The sequence below is a fragment of the Teleopsis dalmanni genome, chromosome 2 (genome assembly GCF_002237135.1).
Source record: "Teleopsis dalmanni isolate 2A chromosome 2, ASM223713v2, whole genome shotgun sequence".
Taxonomy (NCBI): domain Eukaryota; kingdom Metazoa; phylum Arthropoda; class Insecta; order Diptera; family Diopsidae; genus Teleopsis; species Teleopsis dalmanni.
The window spans coordinates 131,105,879-131,132,278 of NC_051847.1; the positions used below are offsets into that span (position 1 = coordinate 131,105,879).

A 26,400-nucleotide genomic window follows, 5' to 3' on the forward strand; every position below is an offset into this window, starting at 1 on the left:
CTTCTTAATGTTTGTAAGAATTTTTTTTTTATAATAAATTTACAATAGAAAACGTTATTGTAAACACTTGAAATTCTGTAATTACATTGTTACATTAGAAAAAAGATAATCCAAAACAGCCATAAAAACAGTCATAAAATTTATGTATGCACTTCCGCTGCATTTCTCGTACAAACAAGTAGAACAAAACTGCATCTTAGATACATGGGAACATCTGTTTCGATGTTTGGCACAGAGGTGCATACAAAGTAAAAGAAAATTTGTACCCGTACTTTGAAATGCAAGTGGAAACAACAATAGTTTGAACCACAAAGTATTAAAATATTATAAAAATTCAACATATTAAGGTGAGAGAAGCATTTCAGTCGTCCAGCGAGTATGCGTTGGTTCTAATAAAAGTTTTTAAAAAAGTTTAAAGCAAAAAAATTCTAATAAAGAGAAAAAACTGACTAAGTAAGGCAGCTATAATTCTCAAAAAGAGCATTAATTCGTATGAAACCCGCAGAGAAAATAGAAGCTTGACGAATTCACACAGAAACTGATAGAGACATAATGACGTACGTACAGACATACAGACTTCGAACCAAGAGTGTCAATCATTTCATTTGTGGTAGAAAGGTCTCAGCATGGGTAATTTGAAAATTCAATTCATCACAAATGCGAGAAGTAGAAAAATATAACACTTTGTGGGGTGATTTTATGCATTATTGTTTCAACTGGATTTCACATTTAGTATTTTGACTTAACAAATTGTAAGGCTAAAATGTGGTTGAAAATTTCCGAGTTGCAGAGAAGAAAAAACACAATTTCAGATGAATTTTGCATGAATGGCGGCAGTAACAGTAGCACATGCGGAAACATTATTGCAACTGCGTTACAAATGTTGCCAATGAACCAACCACACACCCAAGAACTTTAATTGCATGCAACACCCGCTGAGGCTTTAAAGTGTTACTTACTGTAAAGGAAGGCATTAAAAAAAAAAATAAAAAACAGAAACGAAAAGATATATATATATATTTATAACATATTTACAATAACGTCGAGCACATGCCTTCTTTCCATGTCGGTGCGGTGTGATGACATGGCACAATGGCAAAGCATCTCTCAACAAATGTTGCTTTTCATGAAGAAAATTTGTATCACATTAAATAATTTGTTCAAATATTAACCGACAACTACCAAAAATTACAATATAATGAGTGGTTTACAATGTCAGTTAATAATAGACCATATGCGGTTACACTGGCTCAAATGCGCTTGCACTCCATACATTGTAGGTTATATAGTGCTTGTAGACGGAAAATGACACGAACAGGGGAGAAGATGTAATAACGTATTTAACTTTCTTGTCCTTTGCCAAGGATACAAATTACAAGTTAATTAAACGTCAGCTTAACCAAGGAAATTGTTTGCAAATTTAAATTTGTTTAGTCCATAACTTAATAACAGAAATATTAAATTCCCAGACAGTGAAAATGGGAAACAAGAGAATAATAATTAAAATCTGTTTTTGTTTATTTGGATTCCTTCCAATGTCGCATTCGTATTCTATTTTGAATTACAGAAAAAGTAATTTATTTGCTAATTGGTCTATTGTACATTCAAATGCTTTCAGACTTTAAATGATGAAACCTTTCTGAAACTTGTTGAAGAAAGGTTATAGACTTTTAATAAAGATTTGGTAGCAAGTTTCTTCACATCATATGCTTGATAAGTTTTTATTATAATGTAGGTAGATAATATAATTGAACTTTGTTGTGGTTAAGATGAAAATAATAGTTTTTATAAACTTTTAACATAAGTTGTATATAAATATAGGGTATAAGGACACAGAACTCTTAATGGTCGGATGGTAGTATTAACTTCTAAAATAATTTATATAAACCTATATATATACATTTTTTGTGAAACTATTCTTATATATTTTGGATTTGAATTCTTTTAATTTTCTATTGAAAGTTTTTATACATATATATCCCACAGAGATTTTTATCATTGAAAATATTTATACAATATTTTACTATAAAAATTATTGTGAATTATTGTTATTATTCCGCTCTTTTTAGTTACACGAGTATTAACTGACATTTCAAATCTTTTTCTCTTTTTTGGTGTTGTTAGCTGGCACTTGTGTTTTTCATTTTCTGATTTTGCTATTAATTGACATACTCACCTCACTTTCATATTTTTTGCTATATAATATGTATTATAGCCAAGCTCTGGTTAGTTTGGTTATTTATATATATTCCCTGAGCGCATTGCTACACTTTGTTACGTTTAAAGACTCCTAGCTCTGTTGATTTTTAATTCTAAGTTCAGCAATTACTGCATGCGAGAGTGAAGTGAGTGTGAGAACTTATTACTGATATAAAATTACCTTTATATTTGGAGTAATTTTTCAATTTATCGTTTAAATAAATATCAAGTAAATCAAGTAAATGTAAATGTAAAAGTAAATGATATTGGCGATGTTGTATTAATATTCTCAATATTATTGGCTGTATATATACAATCCGATCAATTATTACTAATTACTTATAAAAATTGATTAAGACGATCAATCAGTATTATTAATATCAATATTAATCAGTATTATTAATTTAATCAATATTATTAATATATTCGCTTTAATCGATAATATTTTTGAGAAGATATTGGTACTGGTCCTTGCAAAACACATTGTATATGTTACTTCTCCAGTCTGTAGTATGTTTTGGGTTAAAAACTTTAATCCAAAATATAGTAAAACCAAAAAAAAAAATAAAGTTTGCAAAAATAATTGTTAAGATATCAAAACTGAAAAACTAGATTAAATAATACGTGTGATTCGTATTATTTTATTTCATTGATTTATTTCATTGATATATCAAAATGTATTTTTTTTTTTTTTCAACCGAAAAATAAAAGTTTAGTAAATTAACTGATAAATAAGGTTTGGCAATCTATGTTTGATTATTTTTGCTTTTATCACTTATGAACTTACGAACAAACAATACTTATTGTTATTCGAATTTATATCATTACTTGACGAAAACTGCTATCCGCCCCCAGCGATTCTTTATATTAGAATTATAGATTACAAAAAAGGCAGTATTAAAAAGATATTGAAATAGGAATTTGTCTAAACATCTCAAGTTCATTTAACCAACTAAGTAAACTAAAAGATTTTAAGTATTGAAAAGGCGGGAATATGAATTATAAATTATTTAATTATTTATTAAGAATAAAAGCATCTAAATTTTTAAGAGTATATCAGTTTTTATATAAAGAATGAAATGTGGTCTGAGTAGTGTTTCAAAAGAAATATATTTTCTATTGGAATTAGTATGAAATGTTTAAGATTAGTCATACATAAATATGTATTTAATAATGTTTTATCAACCTCTTATGTATATGTATATTATGTATATATATCAGTATATATATGTCACTGAAAATATTTCCAGTTCTTTATCTAAACATTTTTTATGTGGTTTGACGTATTATTATACTATTTTTTATTTTTATCAATACAAATTTCAATACATAGCATGACCATGGGAAAAAAGAATTTTGTTATTTTTTCATATTAAAAAATTTTGATTTTGTTCAAAATTAAAAAAATTCATTAAGCGATTATATAATTATTGGGTTTGCAAAATTAAAAGAATAATAGAAACAAGATATTTGGAAATACCCATTTTTAAAGTAAGGCCAATGCAAAATAAACACAAAATCATTACTGAACCAAAATTTCTTAAAATTAAATATTATAATGACTACATCTTTGTCCCCAGAAGTAGTTCCACATTTCGCCGATACGAATTTTTAGACCAGATATGAGAAGAGAGAATTAAACAGTATTTTTTAATAAATGACCAGATGAAATAAGTAAATATATACTTTTTAAGTTGCATTATGTACATGTTAATATTTTAACACTTCTTCGCAAAAAAAAAAAATAACGGAGAAGGTATTTTGGGCGGAAAATATACGAACTCGTACACGAAAAGTAGATGTTTTTAAAGATATTACTTATTGTCTGTTTTTCCACATATAAAGTTTTCCATTTGATAGAACAAAGATTATTATTGTGATGTCACCAAAGAAGTGTGATAAGTCAGGCTCCAGTAATTGCAGTCGTAGAATTTTAATTTTTGATCATAAAAAATTAAAAAATGTAGAATAAAGTTCATAAAGTGTGACGTAGAACAAATAGAGTTGAATCCAAAAAAAAAAAAGTAGCAAAATAAGTATATTTCAATATTTGGAATGCAAATCAGCTTTCGATGCTTTGCTATAAAGCTGTTAAATATTGTTAGGGACCAAAGCTATATAAGATTAATTGGGAACTTTTGTAAATAAATACTTTGGACTAAATTAATATACTATATATCTTCTGTCCCAACAGAATTTCAAAAAATTATTATTTTTATTATGTATTGCTATTACAGGTGCAGTTATAGATTTATTAGACAGTCATCTGGTGCAGATATTACCAGATATTACTGATTTGTTAATTATTAAAATAAACAAATAAATGCTGCGAATATAAAAGCATAAACTGTTTTATAATGTTCACCTTCAATACCATAATTTAAAAAATAGTTCTGTCAGTTATGATTAGATATTGCACAAAGCAGCAGTTTATAACTATGTATCAAATTTTTCCATTCGTGTTTGAATTTCCTTACTAGAAGGAATATATTTAAGTATTGATTTATAAATTTTAGAAACAAAAAATTGTACAGGAGAAAGTTAGACCAACTACGTTCAAACACTGCACAAATCAATTGTTAACAATTGTGTACGTTATTGCATCAGATTACCTATCTGTCACGTAAGTTATTTAATTAAGAACTTTATTACTTTTTGAAATAAAAGCCTATACGGGACAATGGAAAACAAAATCGTAGCAGAAAGATATTTTCAGTCAATTATCCCAACAGCGTATTCGAAAAATACTTACGCTTATCATCTTACTGAATTTCTTTCATCTTACTGAATTGGGATATAATACGTATGTTTTTCTGATAATTTACTGGTCAGTTTTTAAGAAAATTCTAGATTTTCAAAAAATTGTTTTAATTTCACTTCATGTTTATGTATTATAGCCTTATTATCTTTAAAACATATCTTATGAAGGTATCTCGTTTTCATTATACACCGTTTTTCTATTACACTATTGACCTACTAGGGATATGGTTCTCGTAATAGTAGCCATATGTTCTAAAGAAATTCTTGTATTTAAAAGGAATAAAAATATAAATTATAATAAAATATATCACATAAAACAAAAAAATGATTATAATGTTATATTAATAACAGGTAGATTATCTGATTCAGTAAAATATAGCATCGATGTACTCAAAATGTATCATAAACCCGATAAGTATGGTGAATACAAGTTCATTATACACGGACTTACTAAATTTCTTTTCTAATTTCAAATCATTGATACATCAATCAACCACTTTTTACGTTATGAAAAAAGCAACAACCACTGTAGGAAGCCATTTATTGCTAGTCGTGAAAAGTCTGCGGAAAAATTATAAGTTTCCCATCAACCATTCATGAGTTCTCGCAAATTAAAAAAGGTTGTATTTCAACAGTTTTAAAGGAAATTCACTTGAGTATTACAAAAACTATTAATTTGTAAAAAAAAAAAGGAAATTATATTTTTAAAACAGTGCGCGGTTAACACGTGTTATTGTCTCCAGGGCATAACTAAGTAAATTAGGGATTAAATCTACTCTCACCCTCTGTTTCCTATACAAATTGTTTGCTTTTATTTTTGAAAAGGGTTTGATGAAATATCAAGATACAAAAAAAAAACACGATTACATTAAAGTTTTCAAGAGTAATCATATTATTTGAAAAAGATTATGGAATTAAGAGCCGTTGTTGTATTGAAAACTTACACGCATAAAGTCCTTGACGGACGTACTGTCACCAGCAGTCATGTGTTGCCTAGCACAAGATAATGTTAGTAACATTATTTCTATAAAAGTCGGTTACTTTCAGACAATAAGATATTTATTTATAAAGTTTATTTATAAAGATATCTAAGCACAAATTATTAAAGATTATTATTATTAAAGATTATTTTTTTATTGTTAAATAATAAGAACCTTTTTTTAGATTAGATTAGATAGATTAGAGATGTGATGAGATTATATATTTTGACGGTTATTAAATAGATTTAAATTTCTTATATCATTATTTCCTAATGGAGTCTTTAGAATGATAGATTACGACTTCATTATGAAATTGCCGATATTTTAAATTACGTATGTGTATGTGTAAGCTTTATTAGGAGTACTAAAATATATCGTATACGTAAAATTTTTAAATACAAACCATCAAAGTAAATTATCATCAAGTTCTTTGAATTAGATCTAAATTAAATATAATATTTTGACATTTTATGAATAGATTATTAGCTGTGGAACCATTATGCTTCTGTTTAATAACAAAAATAAATGATATAAGTAAAAATATTCTCAAAACTGAATATCTCATATCTATATTTATTTTTTATATATCATTAAAGATTACAAATATGTAAATTACTCATTAAATAGATTGTTAGCAAATGCGTCATACATTCCTTTTATTATACAATTAAGATAAAGACTATCATTATATATATTTTCCAAAAATCATATCGAGTTAGCTTTACCTTCTGCGTTTCAAATAGAACATGGTTCTATTTCTATTACTTGCTGTTCAAAAAAGATTTACAAACAATTAAAACCGACAAATATTTTCAAAGACTACTGATTATGGATGTTTCATAAAATCTTATTCTTAAAAATTTTTTTATTATGAATTATTTTCATATTCTAAAATTGGTAACTGTCATTTAGACTTCATATATTTAATTTTCTCTATCGTTAAATAATTTGGATTTTTTAAGCATTTAATGAGTTTCTGTTCAATAATATATATAATATATATAAGTAGATATATTTTTTACTTTAGTTTAGGTGGCTAACTTCGGGACCTAAACTGTGTTTGCATATGGAGTCACTTCAAGACTCTTTTAATGTGCAATATAGTATATGTCACTGTATACCTCACATTAGAACTAAAGACATATTTGCCTAAGAAGTTTGATATGTTTTTAGCTGGAGTTGGGGAGCTGCGAAAAAGTATTCACTTGATTCCACAAATACTTTACTATCTTCCACAAATACTTTGTTTTAAGTATATTTACTTTTCATATTTGCAATATTTAATGAACTAATAAAATCCGAAATAAAGTATCAGAGAATCAGATGGACCACTGAAAACTTCAATAAAGGACACATAAATTATGCTCAAAAATCCAGTTAAACAAAGAACAGTAGGGTCATGTTTATTGAAGTCAATAAATAGAAAACAGTTGCGAGCAACCAGGATGCGCTGGCTGCACTGTATAATGCCAATGAAGTAGTATAAAATAAAATTAATAAGTAAAATTTATGATTTAACCTGAGGCAATATTAACAGTTATTTTTTAAAATCATGTTTTATTACAAGAAAACAGTTGGTAAGATATTATTTATTAAGATGATTTGGACTCAATAACGAGAAACCGTGGTGCACTGAAAGAATATTGTAGGCAGGACTAAACTGCAAATTAATATTAATAAATATAATTTTTGATTTAACCTGAGACAATTCATGGAAAGTTATTTTTCAAATCTATATATTTAATATAAGATAACAGTTGTAAAATTTCTTCAGATTCTGATATTCCATGTTTACGTTGTTATAGTTTAAATCATTAACTAATTTAACAGTTAACGTAATACTTTATTGTAATACAAAAATATTAATGTAAGATTATTTTTGAAAAAGGGTGTTATAGTGTCCTTAAATGCTAAATTTTAAGTGTAATTTAAAAGTTCACTTAAAGTAAATATTTTTTTTATAACTAATCATTAAAAAATACAACGAAAGGAAGCCAAAATAATCATTATAAAGTGCAGATGGTTAAAAAATTATTAAAATAAATGCAGTTAGTGCCTGAAGGGATTATTATTCCTGCTGTTCTGTCTGTAAGCGTCAATAATTGATGAATGGCATGATAAGTTTTTTTACTAGAGTGTAAATGTTTATGTATAATATTTCATAAACGAGAAGTGAGAAAAGGTTGCCTGTTACAGTAGTTCCCGATATTTTACTTTCATTCTTTAATAACTTATTTTAACACCTAATATTATATTTCATATTACATATAGTAATTTATAAACAATTTTACTTTTCGGAAATGAATACCCTAGTAAATGTTAAGTCCTTTTGTGAGGACGAATAAATAAACAGCAGGCACAATACAATAATAGTTATGTGGCACATTGTTGCATGAAAAAGGGTTGTTGCATGTCTACTGAGCATATATATTAGTATGTAAAGAGAACAAGGAAGAACAAAGCAAATCGAAATGAATAAAATTTAGATTAGATTTATATATCATATTCCCACAAAAAAAGGAATCCAGTGAGTACGGGATATTTCAATTTTTAACCCTTGACAAAAATTCAATGTAACACAATACCAACAAATATTTGCTTATATAAAATATTAAAACACCCAGGAAAGGGCGCAAAAATAAAAAGCTGCAGATCAACTGGAACAAAAATAATATTAATTAATAGGTATTATGAAATGCATGAATTAATTGAATGCATTAACATGTACAGATTAATTCTGAAACTTAACTAATCTCAAACAGCAGCTGAGACAGCTGTCAATCTTATAAGAGATAAAACTCAGAGCAGGATTGAATGGCGCAAAAAGGATAATTATAACGAATTCGATTGTAACAATAAATACAAACGGAAGAAATAATTCATATAAAAACAATTGTAAAAAAACTATCGAGCAAGATACAGCTGTCTAAGAATAGTCCCTACAACAAATACTCCTTTTACCTTTTCTTCTTTATTTTTCCTGCGGTAGGCTGCATTACACTTTTTCGTCCTTTCAATGTTATTGCTGTCCTTTAATACTTTTTTAAGGGAATATATAATAATGTATATATACATATTTTTTTCATAGTATTCGTATGTTTATCTTAAAAGATTATGCTGGAATTATTTATAGGCTAGACGTGTAAGTACATTTGTGGATGTATTTTGAAATATGCAACATTCAATTGTGTGCAATGTGCAACATCAGCTTGGAGTACATGATGCTTCTGGTTATAGCAGGTGCGTCAATAATTTCCCTACTACGCACATGCGTCAACATTTTTTTGTTGATACTGAAAACGGCAGCAGCATTTGTTCGAGAAAAATGTAGGACCAGTATTTAGACAGTAAACGAATTTTTTCCTTAAAAAGGGTGTAAAGGCTTCGTACGAGGAAATGCATAATATACTGCATTTATACATTTCTTTTTGAAACGAATTAATATGCTCGATTTATGTTTAATTTTGACTGGGAGCAAAAAAATATTTAATAAATTTTTAATATAAGAATTAATAAAATAAGTGATAAGTTATAAAATACTTGGTATATATAAGGAGTTACAATCAAGAACTGCATAAAACGAAACTTCACATTATGTTTTCCTATACACTATTATACTCCTATAGAAAGAACATTTCAGATATTACTTTTTATCTCCTTGAATTTATATTATGATATAATACAGAAATATATATAATTCGTATAAATGGTTATATTCGAGCACGTAATTCAATTATCAAATATATTTAAAGTTGTATGATAGATCTAATAGTTGGTTTCAAATGTAGTTTAATATAACAATAGTTGTGAAAATATTACAATTTAGAGTAAAACTATTCTGTAATTTTCTCTCTTAAAGAAACATTCCTAGAGACAGGACAATCTTAAAACAGAAATCTAAAATATAATATATTATTGTTCAGATTAAAATATTACCCTTCATCAATAATGTACGAGTTGCAATATAAAAATGATAATAGGTAAGCCATTTTAATCTTAACAGCTTAGCCGAAGTGTCGTTATTGCATATACTCGTATCTATTTAAATAAATCCTTAAATAGAATAATATACATACATGTAACCTCACATAAAAAGTTTTTTATATTTGTACATTAAAATATATTTTCAGGTGATAAATAAAATGACAAAATATGTTTAACGATGAGCTAATACTCTGATATAGAATAATCTTATATCGTCAACTATTTAAATAAGTGTATAGCTATAGAAAATCGGAAGAATCTGCCTTTGCCAGCAGGTCTAAAATTCACAAATAATTTAGGTTGGATGTTTTTAATGGCTGTTAGATCCAATAAGTGGGTCTATAGCCGTTTTGAGAATTGTTGGAGATTTGTGAGATTTGTAATGCAAAAGATCATGAAGTAAATTAGATGAACCAGCTCATTAATCGTGTTATAACATTACGTATTCATAAAAACATAATGTTATCTGTTTGGGGGGATATTAAATCAACTCTGAAATGTGATGTGATCAGCTAAACAAATTGCATGATTCGCTTAAACAGAAAATACCAGAATTGATCAATAGAAAAGGTTTGGGTTCTATTAAGATTATACAAACTTGGTTACTCGCTTAAAGCTTTTACAGCTTCTTAAGAAGGGAAAAGGTATTGGATTAGTATGAACAATATATTATGATTAAATAAAATATTTATTAATCAGAGATTTATTTATTATAAAAAAAACGACTATCATTTTCATTTAAAAAAAACGGAATTACTTTCAAAACAACTTTGAATATTTTCATATTTAATTACTTCTTTTGATAGCGACTTTTGTAGAAGCTATTAGGATAAGGATCATGTAGAGTTAAATTGAATATTTCTTTTGTCTGTCTCCGACTACTTTGCTAAATAGTCAGAACTAGGCATAGTCAATAAAATAAAACTTATAAAGTCAGTCATTAAAACCAAAATTTTTATACTTTCGGAATTGGTTGAGAAAGTGTGATAAATCCGCTAACAATATCACCATGGACTATAGAACTATATTACTTCCATGATTTTCTGTTATTGGAGACAGCCTTTGCAATAATAAAACAAAAATGGTTATAACAATTGAAATTTTTCACAGAAAACTAGCTTTCAATAAATAAATGCAATTGTTAATGTATCAATAAAAAAATTCACAATAGAATAAGTATCGGTATAGACATTAAGTTTTACGGACAAAATCTAAAATAACAATAAATTATATCCTTAATACACTCAATTTTACGATAAATTGATTTTCAAGGTTATCGATACCATAGATTCAACCATGAAGTACTAGTAAATCAATATAATTTTACAAGAAGAATATAATAGAGTATGTTTATGTAATGTATTTGAGATAAATCAATTTTCTGGACAGTTATTACAGCTGGGAATAAACAAACTGTGAGGTTTGTAAAAAGATATCGAAGTGTGTGTTTTGAAAAATATCAAAACTTAACAACCCCGACAACTGTTTGTCACAGAAAATCAACCAAATACAAAAAAAAGAGGAAAAAGATATAAAATATTTTTGTTAATCATTTCACTGTGACAAAAGGGTAGCGAAGCGGTAAGTGATAATACAATTTCTATAAATCATAAAAATTTCAAGACAAGTTAAATAATTGTAGCAAAAATTTTACCCCGGAAAGCAGGAAACGAATTTTTAAGTTATGCGGATATGATGTTGCCGTTGTTGTAGCAGTGATTATGCTACTACAACCATTGATACCAATTCCACTATTACATGAAGATGGAGACGCTAGCGAAGCATACTCAATTGAGGCAGTAGAAATCGTAGCTGATAATGGTGAGGCTGATGAGGGCGATGATGATGCTGATGTTGAATTGTGACTATGATGATGATCTCGATCGCGATCACGATGATGATGATGATGGTGTTCTCTATGTTCACGATGTTCTCTGTGTTCTCTATGCTCACGATGATGATGTTTTTCACGTCTCTCTTTATCTTTTTCACGCTTTTCACGTTTTTTCTTTTTACTTTTACGATGTTCTTTATATTCTACTATTTCAATGTTATTATTATTTTCCATATTGACAACTGTAAAAGCTTCTATTGTTGCCGTTGTCATTGGTGCAGGTGTCACATCCATTGCGCTTGTAACGGTGGGATCTGTGGTATCCATCATCATCATTTTGAATTTTGTTGTTTTTGTTTTAGTTTTTTTTTTTTTGTGGTGTTTTTGTACTAAAATTTTTAAGAGTCAATAATATAATTATATATAGAGTTTGTTCCTTCTTATAACCACGAAGTTATAGGTTGAGTTGAGTTGAGTTAAAGTAAATTATTGGTTTGTTTTTGTTTTGTTTTGTTTTTGCGTATAATATTTATTTATGTTTTAATTTTAACTCTTAAAGAGTTTTTATTTTTATTTTTGTTTTCTGTTTTTTTTTTTTGGATTTGATCACAGGTTTATGTTACATTTTAAGTTTTAGAGCAAACAACTGGTTTTTGAGGTTCGGTTTGTTTCGGTTCGATTCTTGTTGCATTTGCTTGCCTCTTTTATCTTCAATTATGTTTCAGGCACACAATTTATGCTTTTGTTGTTACCATATTTTTGTTGTTTTTGTTGTTTTTTGTTTTTAGAGTGAGTTTAATACTATTATTATGATATTATTGGTGTGATTTTTCTTATTCTTTTTTCTTTTTGCTGAGATTTAATACAAATCAACTTGTTTTCTTGTTTTCGTCTACGCTGATTTTTACTCTTTCACTTTCGTTGCTTCTTTTCTACTTGCTCGGTGGGCTCTTAACACTTTACACTGTACACACTATTTGATTTTAAAAATGATTTTCTTAAGAACCAAGTATCACACGTAGAAAAATTCTCAGACGCTCATCCATTTTGTTGTTATCGTTAGTTTGCGTTTACCTACGTGTTGTGCTGTATTGTGTTGTATGTTGAATTAGTTGCAGATACAATTATCGTATTGTGTAGATTGTAAGAAAATAAGAAACACACAAATTGGAAAGCGGAAAGCTTAAGTGAGATACCACAAAAATTTTAAATTCTCTTTAATTGTGATTTTCTTTAATTGTGAACTTTTTGTAATAACTATTTTTGAAATAGTATTTTGTATAGATATAGATTTTTTATTGTATCGATTTAAATAAACTTTAATTGTATTTACACATTTTTTCGGTATTATTTTTATAAAAGATAGACTTAAAAATATTGCATATATATGATTTTTATTTAGTTTACAATATTTAATTAATCACAGCATATAACAATAATAAAAAATACACATATATTTTTTAATGCACAAAAGAATTTCTTCATTAAAAAAAATTAATAGAGTAATAACCGAGTGACTAAGCGACTAAATGTGCAATTGACAAAACAAAACTAAAACGACAAATATCAGATACACTTATTCCTTTAGACAAAATACGAAAATGCATTGAAGCCGCGCAGAGTTCAACTAAAACTGTTTGTGCTGTGAGATTGTTTAGAAGGTCTGTTCTGTCGTCTCTTCAGTTCGGATACTGTTTGAGCTAACAATACTCACACAGTTACAACATTACCAACAACAACAACAACAAAACCAACACCACCAACTGCAGCAACAACAATGTTGTCGATGGTTAACTATGACGAAATGAAAATATATATGGAAAAAAAATTACGTTGCCGGTTGGGTTTTCTGTTGAATGGTAAATGACTCGCTGGCTGTTTACTGCCTGCGAACGTTACTGCTGCTGTTGCTGCTGCTGCTGTTGATGCCTGTTGTTTTCAGCACCACGTAGGCATTGAGTAATCCAAGTAAATAGTAAGCAGTGCCGGGCATTAAGCATTGGTTGAATAGCAAGCAGACGGCAAAATAAAAGGAAGCAAAGCAGAAACAGTAAATAAAAAACGAAAAAAAAAACACCACGCAGCTCACAGACTATAGATAGGCCATAAACAGAAAGCAATTACTGTATTATCTCGATAATGTGGACACCATGGATTTACTGGTCGGTTCACAAAAAAACTACCGAACTTCTCCGTTGTTTTACGTCAACAGGATTAGGTTTATTGCAAAATAGTTTTTTAATATTGAAAGTGTTTATAAAACGTAGTCCACACAAATGGTTTATGAAATTATTATTTTCTTTTTATTTTTTTAAGTGTTGTTAACTGGCACTTGTTCTTTTTTTCGAGACATAATTTCTTTTATTTTTTCTTTATATAGGTAGTACTATTTGTTTTAAATGTAGAGGCGGTCTTTTTAATCTGAACGGTAGAGAGTTTAATACATCTGATCGTGATTGTTCTATATGTAATCTTCATGAAATAGAAAATATATGTCATATTATTGGTGTATGTCCAATTTTCAGAGAACATAGGCGTAGTTTTTTTGATAAAGCACTTCTGTCTGAAGAAGAAGTGAAAATCTTATTAAATGGTAGCAATATTTATAAACTGTATAATTTTATGAAAAGTGTTTTGAGTTACAGAAAATTAATTATTGAAGAATTTATATAAATAATAATGTTAATATTATGCACCTTCTTTTGTATGCCAATCTGACACACAACAAATATGTTATTGTCAATTTAGATTTTAAGTAAAATTCTATAATTTTTGTAAGTGCTGTATGAATTTTTTTGAATCAATAAATAATAATAATAATAGTACTATTTGTTAGCACTTTTTCTTTGCTTATTTCATTTAGATATGTAAAAACTATTAATGTAATTGTTAGAAACACAATTTAATAGAACAATCGTTATTCAGTCTAACATTTTCACATATTAATTGAATAAATTTGAGATTTTTTTATGCTGTTTTGACGCAATTATCTTAAACATTTATGTATGAAAGTAACACTAATTGTCATAATGATACATAATTATACATCACATCATTATCGCGTGAATTGTAATATACGTTTATTCAAATAGTGCAAACGTACTCTTATTTGCACTGTTTACCAACTAAACATTTTATTTCCCGACAAATTTCTAAAAATTAGAATAAATTTAAAATCATAATATTTTATTGAACATTAAAATAATAATTACTAAAGTAATATAACAAGAGTTCAAAATGGTACTCTTTTTAGATTTCTACTGAAGTTATATAGTATAATATCAAATTATAATTTTTCAAATGGGTCGATTTCGAACATAATTTTACATATATAGTTTATTTAGATATGTTTAAATACATAAACTATAGATACAATATTTTATTTTTAATCAAGTTAAATTCAGCAAATATCAGAAAATATCCATCAACAGTGAACTTGGAAACATTTATCTTTTGTTATATGACATATTATTTTAATCATATTTAATATATAAATTTTAATGTTTATTCCTAAAAGTTTTGGTATTGTCTTTTCTTATTGCAGCTGTTAGTTAAAAATTAATTTTTAGGGAATATCTAAATAGATTGTTGGATCGATGTGTAGGAATGTCAAGCTTTAGTTGTTTAGACAGATGGTACTCCTCACAAATTTATAGATTTACAATTATAATTTTATGGATTTGAAAATTGTTTTGATTAAAATATTTAACAATGCATATATAATGATTTTATATTTTTTAAATTATTTAAATCTTTCTAGGTGTACAATGTAAAAATGTTCACACAATTTTTTTAATTTCTCAAGTGTCGAGGAAAGACTGTATATTAAATTGAAAAAACTAATAATGAAAACGTGCACTGTACTGCTAAAGGCAAAAGGTAAAGAGCGCACAGCAAAATATACATCAAACATCAAAAATAATCTAGAATAAAGCACGAGTATCTAAATAAAATGTGTTAACATAAAAATATTAATATAAATTTATATGCAGACATAGAAGAGAGAAAAAGCGAAAGAGATCAACAGAGAATTAGTAGGTTTGTTTTTATTCTCATATATAGTATATATAATTGTATGCGTGACATATGTTGTAAGTTTGATGGTGTAATAATGCAAAAGTAAAAATAACACAACAACAATAAAAACGTACACACAATACAGCCAGACATAAATATACATATATACATACATAACTATATGTATAAAATGTTATCAAAGCCAGCAAAAGAATTATACAAATGGCACACATACACATATACACCTTTGCGAATTATTGAATTTTATAGTGTACAAAATACCAGGAAATGTCAGCGGCCTCAACAACAGCAACAACAACAAGAAACAGCGTACAACAAAAACATACCAAAAAACGTTTGCATGCCCATAAACGCTTATGCATGTGCGATAATAAAAAAGTATCTGGTGTATTCGAGTTGCTTTGAAAAAACCGAATAGAGAGTCAAAAGTCGAAGTAGGCATAAAGAGAAAAATTAAGTAAGAGTATTATTTTTACTCTTAAATCTCGTGTTTACACTGTTTGTGCGAACTGCATTTGTTGATGCTTCTGTGTTTGCATTTTTGAATGCATTAGCATTAGGGTTATTTCTAGTTATAATATACAATACATTTTTATGAATATACATAAATTAATTTATATAAATATATTATAAAAATGTCTATTCAGAAAATTTTAGTAATAATAAAATATATGTCTGAATACTTAAAACATTTTTAATACACAATTACATATATAAAATAGTATTTTTAAAATTAAAATTATTTAAAATTTAAAGTAATAAATTTTATTATTATTTTTTATTTTTCTGCAATATAAATATTTCAAACAATAAATAAATATATTTAATAACTACATACATATTACTGAGCCATAAGCCTGCATATACATAAAAAGTGCGTCTGAGTTGACAACAATAGGTTTAAACAAGTGTTTAACAGCCAATGCCTCATCTGGACTGTTATCGACAGAAAAAGACAGCTACCAGGGAGTTAAATGAAAATTGAATACAAGAAAAACTGCATACTTCATAAAATTATGCTATTCTGACTATTTGCAAAAACTTTTTTACAAAATGGACCGATTTTGTGTTGTGCTGTATAACTGTACACCTGTCACATGTTCCAGAGTGCTGAAGGAAATATTGTGCACAATATCATTTTTACTTCTTAATAACGATAAGGATTAATATATAATGTTACGTACGGATTAATATACGGTATACTGAATAACATCAAACGAAAGGGACAACAGAGATATAATTCTAATCTTTTGAAAACGAACAGTCAGAATAAAACAATAATATAATCTAAAAATATTTTATAACTCTATATCTAACATAATAAACCAAACAAAATCCAAACAAAGATGAATACTCTCCAACAAGAATGGGAAGGAAGGAATTGAAGATACTAACATAGTGGGTGAAGAAATTTATAGTTCAAAAGTGGTTGACTTAATAGCAATAATGAAAATAATGCCAAATAGAATGTTGGTGATGATGTTAATTAAAATACTTATTTTTAGAAACTTATTATATTATAAAATAAAAAATAAAAATTGAATTTGATGATATAATTAATATCGTCTTTATAATAATTAGAATTAAATTTTAGGTATAATATCAACAAGTCAATAGCAGTTTCTGTTCTCCAGACGCTAAATTCTTGTGAGAAATTAGATTACCCACGAAGTCTAATAGAGTATTTTTAAACTATATACTAAAATATACACATCCTTAACTAACCGAATATTTAAATCTGTATATGTGAATGTTTGAGTTTTTTTACATACGATTGGGCAACGATTATTTTCTAATGATTTTATTTTGTTCTCATTCCAGTTCTTCAATATTTAATAAGCGTATTAACAAGTATACAATAAGTCAACATTATAGGTCAATTTTTATAAAATTTTAAAATAGAGTTGTTGAAATTTTAATTTCGTCTATGGCTTTGTGTTTATTTCATATTAATATTCTACTAAGATGAGTACCCTTCACTTCTAACATAATGTATTTCTTCACTTTTTGTGCTACTTAAATTATAAAGTTCAATTTAACGTGAGCGTATGTTTCGTTTTTAAAGGTTAAGGTTATTCAAACAATTTTTGTTCATTTTCATACATTCATTTTTTTTTTAGCCAAAGAGTTTTCCAAGAGACACACTAAATATAATGAGTCCAATAACAAAGATATAATGATGAAGACTGAAAATAATGACCATGAAGATGATGAATTATAATGTGTTTGATCATAATGAAGATCAGAGTGTTTATAATAATAGTATATAGCAGAAACTCATATCCACTATTTAAAATTCTATTTGATAGAAATATTCCTGCAACTTTAAACTGTTAAATTTTAAAAGAAATGAATGGGATAATATAAATTTTATTAAGCCCATTAGTTCGATTTAATTAATAACAATAGAAAAACTAAAAACTGACACTATGTAGTTTTATATATAAAACCAAATGAATTTTAGCTGTTTTTAGATAGATTTTTTTTGGTTGAAGCACATACTGTAGAAATAAATAATAATAAAAATGTAGTAAATCAAAATTGTGTTGGTGTTGCGAAAACCTTATAATTATTTGGTTAACACTAAGAAAATTATATAATTTTTGATTGTTGGATTCGGGATATGCTATAAAAAATACATAATGTCCTGCTAAGAATGATTTATTGATATTTGTTATTTGTATCAACACTCACAAGTTGATGTAAAATACTTAAATCAATGTTTTTTCAAATCGTATTTTTCTTTAAAATGGGAACCCTCATTCCTATAACATAATTGTCTGTCATATATGTTATATACATACGTTTACTATTGAAATAATAAATGTAGTAATAATAAAACTCATAAGAGTGAAAAAAAGGAATATATTAAAAAATGAATTTAATATATAAGGCAAAATAAATAAATAGCATATTACAGAAAGAGATTTTGATATAAACTCTCTTTGTTTAAATTAAAAAAGTAAACTTTTGTTGATTTTTGCTTCAAATTATTTTACTTGGTTAAGAAAATGTATTATATATCCATAAATAATAATAGTCAGCTGATCTTATTCATATGTCCCAAATACTTATTCATGCATTATATGTAGAAAATAATGGTAACAAGTTGAGTATGGGTTAGAAGCCAGCTGCTCAATGAATTTTTTTTTGTAAATAAACCACAATATGGGATCATCATCAGTTGTGAAGGGAGCGCAATTATTATTAATTTAAGTGATACCATTCGCCTTGTGTTTATAGACCCTTAACGCATTCTATTATAAAAAAAATGAATAAAATAAAAATTCTTTTACATTACATTATACATTATCTGTTTTGCTTATAAATGTGTAATATAGTGTGTGGCAGGATTTTGAAAAGATAAATAACGACAATACAATGAGAGAGTTTAAAAGTGCAATTTTCTTTTTTTTTAACATTTAAAGAACAAAATTTTTTTATAACAATATATGTATAGGTTTACTAATTTTGAAAAGGGTAAAGATAAACGAAACATCATAATATTTATTATATAAATACAAGTAAGGGCGATGCTTTCATAATAAACTAATTTTAATATTTAAATTAAATTTTCACTATTTATTTCATTTAATGATTTATAGATAAGTTACTATCATTTGTTATATTTTTATTAATGTAACTTGATTCTAAAATATAAATTCGTTAAATTAGTACATCAAAAATTTGCATTCTTAGTTGACTCTTATATTTGTTAAAGTAATTCTAAATTTATTATTTAAATATCTAGAATATCTGGTTTAAGTTTTCAAAAACTAACAAACGTATCTTTGTAGAACTTCATCGGATACGAAAATATCGCAATTTAAATAACTACAATTATCTTATATATAATGTAATTAAAGCTAAGAAATATATGTTAAAATTCTCTAATTGTCATCAAAATTGTTGATTAAATAAAAGATTTTTAGCATTGAAAGTGTTCAAATCATTATTAGAATTATTTTCAAAAATATATGTAATGTTTAATTTTTTTGTTTTTAGTGATGTTAACTGATACTTTGGCCTTTTTTGACAATTAAATTTTTCTGTTTTATTTTATTTTATTCTCTTTTTGTTAGCTGCCACTTTCAGTTCAGTTCTTTCACTGACTGTTTAGATAAGTGGAGTGAAGAGGTTCATAGCTTAATGTTTAAAAACTGAAGCACATTAAAACGATACAGTATCCGAAACTCGAAGCCATTACATATTTAAGATTTATGCATGAAGCGAAATATTTTCGGTTTAAAATTTTTTTATTGCAATTATTCAATGCGAATCGAGTCTTTACCAGTTCATCAAAATAAGATTTAAATTTTATAATGCTTTAAATGATAGCAGATTAAAACTATGATTTGAATAAGAGACGACGTAGTTCAGCTTGCCTTATCTTTGGGTTGATGGCCACAGGTATATGGCAGGCAACTGCAAGATAAATAAACTACATTTGGGATAATATAAAAGGTTAAGGCAAACAACTGATTCCAAACAGTTAATTAAATTTTATATAAAACAGTGAAATACGAGTTTGAAGGATGACTGATAAGTAAACATAACTACTCTAGTTAGTCCCTCTTAAATAAGGAAAAATTTAATGATCTTATAGTGGGTTTGCTTATGATTTATTTTCGATTAGAAAATTATCCTAAGGGTTAAATATTATATTTTATGACTTATATTCTAGTTGTGAGGAATATAATTATTATTAAAAAATATCATGACAAATGGTGGTTATTATAATTTAAAATCAGCCATATAGTAATCATTTGTGTTTTGTTATTAGATTTAGTTGTGGGAGACCAACCATTTGTCTCCGTCTACACATATCTGCTGTTTAAATGATTAAAAAAACCACAAATATTATTATAAAATATATTTATTGTAATAAATATATTCCAAATAAATAACACAAAACACAGTCACTTCACTTGGCATAAACATATACAAGTCAAAAGAAGCAGTTGCGCTAAAACACTGCAATGCTTGCAACCACTTTTCAAACACAACAATCTTAGCGTGAAGAACAGAAAACTGATCCAAAAATACATAAGGGACAGAGCCCTGAAGTTATATGTGGAAATTGACAGGCTATCCTACTTACCACTATCTAATCTTAGAGTAATCACTCTCCGCACAGGGAGGTATGCTGATCTTGGAACAATCACAGAATAATCATGAAGCTTATAGGCAATACTTTAATTAGTTAATGAGATGGGTGGGACTCTGCTGTACCCCCAGCTATCAAAGAGTAAAAGTGCACAGTTGCGCTGACTCGAAAAAAAGGATCAACATAACATAACTTCTTATATTATATGAACTCCAATAATGTAAACAAAATTTTATACTCTTTTAAAATCAAACAGCTAATAACGATGCGTTTCATTATTCATTTTGTTTTATATAAAATAAAAAGGCAGCATTGTCAGTATTAAAAACCATAATGAGGAATAAATTGTGACTACATTTGACAAATAAATGTTCATTTAGGCAATTAATAATAATTTATGCTCTATTCTGTTAATGGTATTAAACTGCTAATGGTAATAAAAACTAAGACTTCTCAAGACAGCTAAGTTTAAGTTTTGCTGTGTGAATAGCATATTTGGCAATCACACGGTTTCCTGTCAAAGAACATCTTAGCTTTTATAAAAAGTTTGAAATGTTTTTAACATCTTTAACGCCAAGTAAAGCCCAATGATCATGGTAAAATCTTAACCCGACTGAATGAGGTAAAACTAATTCGTTGATCTTATTTTCTTGAATTAATAAACTGAAATTTAAAGCTATGGCAACAATAATATATAGCCTAGAACTGTTCAAAATTCATTTCTAATTAATGTAGTTAGAGTGCCTATGATATATATAAATAAATTAATATTATTTTAGCCTTTATTAGAAGAGATACATGGTTAACTTATATAAACATATTTTTTTCTTTTTCACTATTTTAAAACCAAAAACATTAATACGTACTAAACTAATACTAAATTAAAAAACAATATTTACAAACGAATATATAAATTTTTATAGATTTTATAATAGATATTCCAACATTTCTCTTCCGGTGTCTGCAATAGCTGTTCCATTACAGACAAAAATAATTACAGTAAGTTCATAATATAGCTTCGTGCAGTTTGTGCTGCAGACCTTATGGTGTTGCATGTTACAAGTATTTTGCATTTATCATTTATATATTGAAAATGTAACGAAAGTTGATTTTTACACTCGTACATACAATATATGGTATGTAGTACCATCAATTACATAATAAATATGCGTAGAAGAGTGCAATTGTCAGGGTTATTAATAAAAATTATGATATATGCATAAAATACTGTCGTATAAACAATTTTTATCGATTACAATGTATATCTAGTACATGTAAATAATATTTTATCGTCAATTATATTCAAACTAGTAATTTCGCAAATAGGACATGTGCAGGCAGTATATTGTATATTCTTGCAATGAAATACAAATTTCACAGTCTATGCTATATAAATCACGTAGGCCATCATTGAAGGAAGAAGAGCAGGGTTCTAACAATGAAACTAAGAAAATTTCTGTTTACTACAAAATACAAAAATAATAATGAAAAGTATAGAACCAAAATACAAGGGATGAAAATATTTACATTGGCAAGAGCAATTGAGATACAAGGAGCAAACGGCAGGAACAATTGACATAGCAGGAAGTATAAAAGTATAAAAGTATAAAAGTGAAAAACCAAAAACGAAAATTTAAGGGCACATGCATAATTCAATTTTAGGAAACAACAAAGCACATAACTACTCTAAGCTAAATTTGCAAATGTTAAGCAGAGAAAAAAAAAACTAAAATACCAAAAAAATAAAATAATTTTTAAAAAAATAAAAATAAATAATTTGTTTTCTGCATATACGAGAAAGCATTTTCAGGTATGAATTTAACTGCCCAAATACACTGGCAAAGGCGCCGTATGATTTGTAATTATTTTAGCTTGAATTTGCTAAAATACTAGTAGAAAAAATTAATATATATATTTTTCTTTAGGTTTTATATATTTATTTGTTAATAGCAATATTATTGCTTATGAAGCAATATTAATAGAAAAGAAAATGTTGAAAATTGAATTTTGAATTTCAAATAAAAAATAAACAATTTTACACAAGAGTCAGTCATTTGATTGTTTTGTGTAGAACAACGCCACATATGCGCTTTTACATGAGCGCAGTGAGGCAGCAGGCAGGCAGTGAGAGTAGCGACAGGTAGGCTGGACGTGGTAATGGCAGGCGTTTTAGATGTAATCGCCCGAAATGATGACTACGTGAGTTTGTTACTAAACAAACATTCTGTAGCACGTCGTCGCCATTGTTGAAATATTAACTTTGGTGCGTTGATACACCAGCAAATCAAAAAGCCAGCAAAAATGCTTAAAAGGGATTTAAATATGAATGTACAGTAAATATAGGAAAAATAACATAATAAAACTTTATTAAATATGACAAAAATTACTGGAGAAAGGGAAGTCGAAAAGTCGAAGTCGAGTATTATGAATACTAAATAGGTATTGTAATTCTTCTCTTCTTTTAATTTTTTACTAACAGAACATTATTAAAGAAAGTAGAAAAGTGCTTAACAGAAGCTTTAATGATTATATGGAATTTGAATCACTCGTACATAATTTTATGAGAAATACAAACATTCATTAACACATTGTTACATATGGACATTACATACGTAAACATAGTTTAACTGATAGAAAACATAACAATATTATACTAGACACTCATTTGGAAAATTAGTTTAAATCAATAGAGAAGTCTGTTCCTTTTGTATGTATAATAAATTTTAAACTCACCATTGAAATAAATAAATTGCAAATAATACCTATTGAATACATACAATATGTCAACGGAACAGTAACGCTAGTCTGTCTATGCTGATTTAGCGTTCGAGATTTGTGGGTTGGTGCAATGTCAATTGACAGCTATAAATGATTAACTAACAAATGGGATATTTTTATTATTCCCACATTTTCAAGTGAGTACAAATCAATTGCAGCATTAATACCTATATCATGCTGTCTTAATCATCCAATCCACGAATTGTCATAGTAAAATAATTGGTTATTTACGAGAAAGGTGTATATCCAATCAAAGGAGTGTAAAAGTAAAAAACAATAGAAAAGAATATAATGTTTTAGATTAATAATTATACATATAATATATTAGTTTTTTAAACAAAAAAATCTTTAAAATAAAGCCAGTCGTGTTATCAACAGCAATCTTGTTAGATGTAGTATTGCAATGGGCCCATACAAAGAACGTATAATCCTCATCTCCTTCTAAAATGGGCTACTACTTAATATAAACGAACTTGAAAATTTAAAAAATATTATTATGTCTATTATATAATGGATGGATAATAGATAGATACTATTATATCCATCTATAATTAATATAGACAACACAACTCATAAAATTGGATCGATTCTATTAAATATAGTGAAACTCATTTAGTCTCCTAAATAAATGAATTTTTCGACCGTTACAGAATATAATATATAATACCTTCAATTAGGTTGTTACAAAAATTTCTTCCAAAACATCTGAACATTTTTTGGAGAATATTGACTAGTCAAAGTACAGAATATATTTTCTTTGTACGAGTCATAGGTCAATTTTAAAAGCAACACGCAAATCAAACTACTTTTTCATAATGAGCACATTAAATGCTGACAAGTTTCTTAGATTTAATCACATTTATAAGCAAAAGAATTAAATATTGTTAAAGCGCATACAAGTACTATACATAAATGGAATTTTATGAAAGATTAGTGTTTTTGAAGACATCTTAAAAATTTAAATTCAGTATTTAACCAAAAATAATTATATAAATAAGATTTGAGTCATGAAATTTAATTTTATTATTTAATCATTAACTAAAGTAATTAGACAATGAATTGAAAATGTTCTCATCTGAAATTGGACTGACTTTTTCATCATTTTATATTTCGATGAAATACAATTAAAGAAAACAGGACACGAGACTGTATTAACTGTTGTGCCAATAATAAAAAAAAAGCATTTTTTTACGATAAAAAATTTAAATCTGTCAATAAAAATGCTGCAAAAAAGTGCTAGGTAACAGCAATAAAATTTTCTACATCATTTACTAGTGTAATAAAGTCATGCATTTAAAAATGTCACACGGTGTATGGAAATTGATTTTATATCAATTACGAAATTCTCATCTTCATTTAGTTCTGACAGGATCAGGATCAGGAAACAGGATTAAAAACAGATAAAGCAAGAATATTTATTGTAAAACTTAAACATATATATGGTTCCACATAAAAATTTTGTCGCATTTCCGATTTTTAAACTACACCAATTTGATAACCGATTGTAGTAGAGTCAACTTTTCTTTCACTATATACTATTATAGTTTACTTCTCGAGATATCGAGATTTAACACTGCAAATACTTAACATGGGTTATACGAACAAAAAACTGCAGACGTCAGTAAATATATATGTTTATATTACATTTTACATTGAACGACGTGTAACAAGCAGTATAATATTTTTATTAAAAATGGACTTACGCATCTATTAAAAGACAAATAATTTATTTTAAATTCTCTAAGCAAAATAAAATGGAATATAAATTATATAATGGGAGTAAACAACCACTCACAAAAAAATATGCAAAGAATAACCACTCACCAATACTTATTAAAGATATTTATTTTAAATATATTAAAAATTAATTGAAGGTACCGAAGTGTAAAAGTCCTATAATTTCATTTTATAAGACAGAAAAGAAATCATACACAACCTATAAAACTCAGACCAGGAGCAGAAGTTAATTGCATTTGATCAAAATATATTTGTCAATTTGTGTTGACACATTCTTGGTCAAAAACTGAATACGTCGTTAGGGCGGGCACTATTTTCATTATGTAAATTTATGTTAAATGAATTAAGGTCTGCAAAAGAAACCGATGTCAAATGAAAAAATAATTTTTTTAAATTTAAGAAAACATATTTTTATTATAATATCGGACATATTTACTCCGAATCACTACAAAATTTAAAATTTGTATTTCGAACGAAAAAGTCAGAGACCGGTGTGCCCTAGAGGGAGAGCAACAGTTTCATAACAAAAAACATATACAATAAAATGTTCAAGGATAACGAAAAAGGTTTTCCGCGTGTGGTTTTAGGGCAAAGGCAGGATTTAGCTTCCTTTAAAGTTACAAAACAAAAAAAAAATAACAATTTATCCCAAAGCAATAAAATTCTGCACACAGTTACGCGGGTCTATTATTCAAAAAAGGACGTGGTATGTGTTAACTACAAGCGAACAATTTCACTTATAAAATTGTTTTGTAACCAGGGAAAATGTTTGGTGTGTACTATATATCACATTCGAAGGTGTTAAACGTAAAAATAACTCACAAAAGTCGAGAAATGATTGAATTTCCGAGAACAATCTTAATTAGAAATAGCCAGGTTACACTACTCACACATTACAGGTATGAAGTACTGATGAGAAGTAACAAATTTTACTACTCTTACTTTTAATAGTCAATTTCAAATAATGTCCTTGAACAAATAAT

General features: G+C 27.0%; 1 protein-coding gene across 6 annotated transcripts in view; it reads right to left on the reverse strand.

Moving 5' to 3' along the window:
• The window catches only part of LOC119681909 (protein AF-10-like), a 56,807-nt gene that overhangs the window by 16,652 nt on the left and 13,755 nt on the right, over positions 1 to 26,400 (reverse strand). The window contains exon 1 of one of the 6 annotated variants that reach the window (XM_038095219.1): positions 11,578 to 12,257. The exons of the other annotated variants lie outside the window; for them this stretch is intronic. Coding sequence (XP_037951147.1) covers positions 11,578 to 12,093 — 516 coding nt within the window. The 5' untranslated portion in view covers positions 12,094 to 12,257. Of the gene's footprint in view, positions 1 to 11,577; positions 12,258 to 26,400 lie in introns of those variants that run through there. 6 annotated transcript variants of the gene reach the window in all.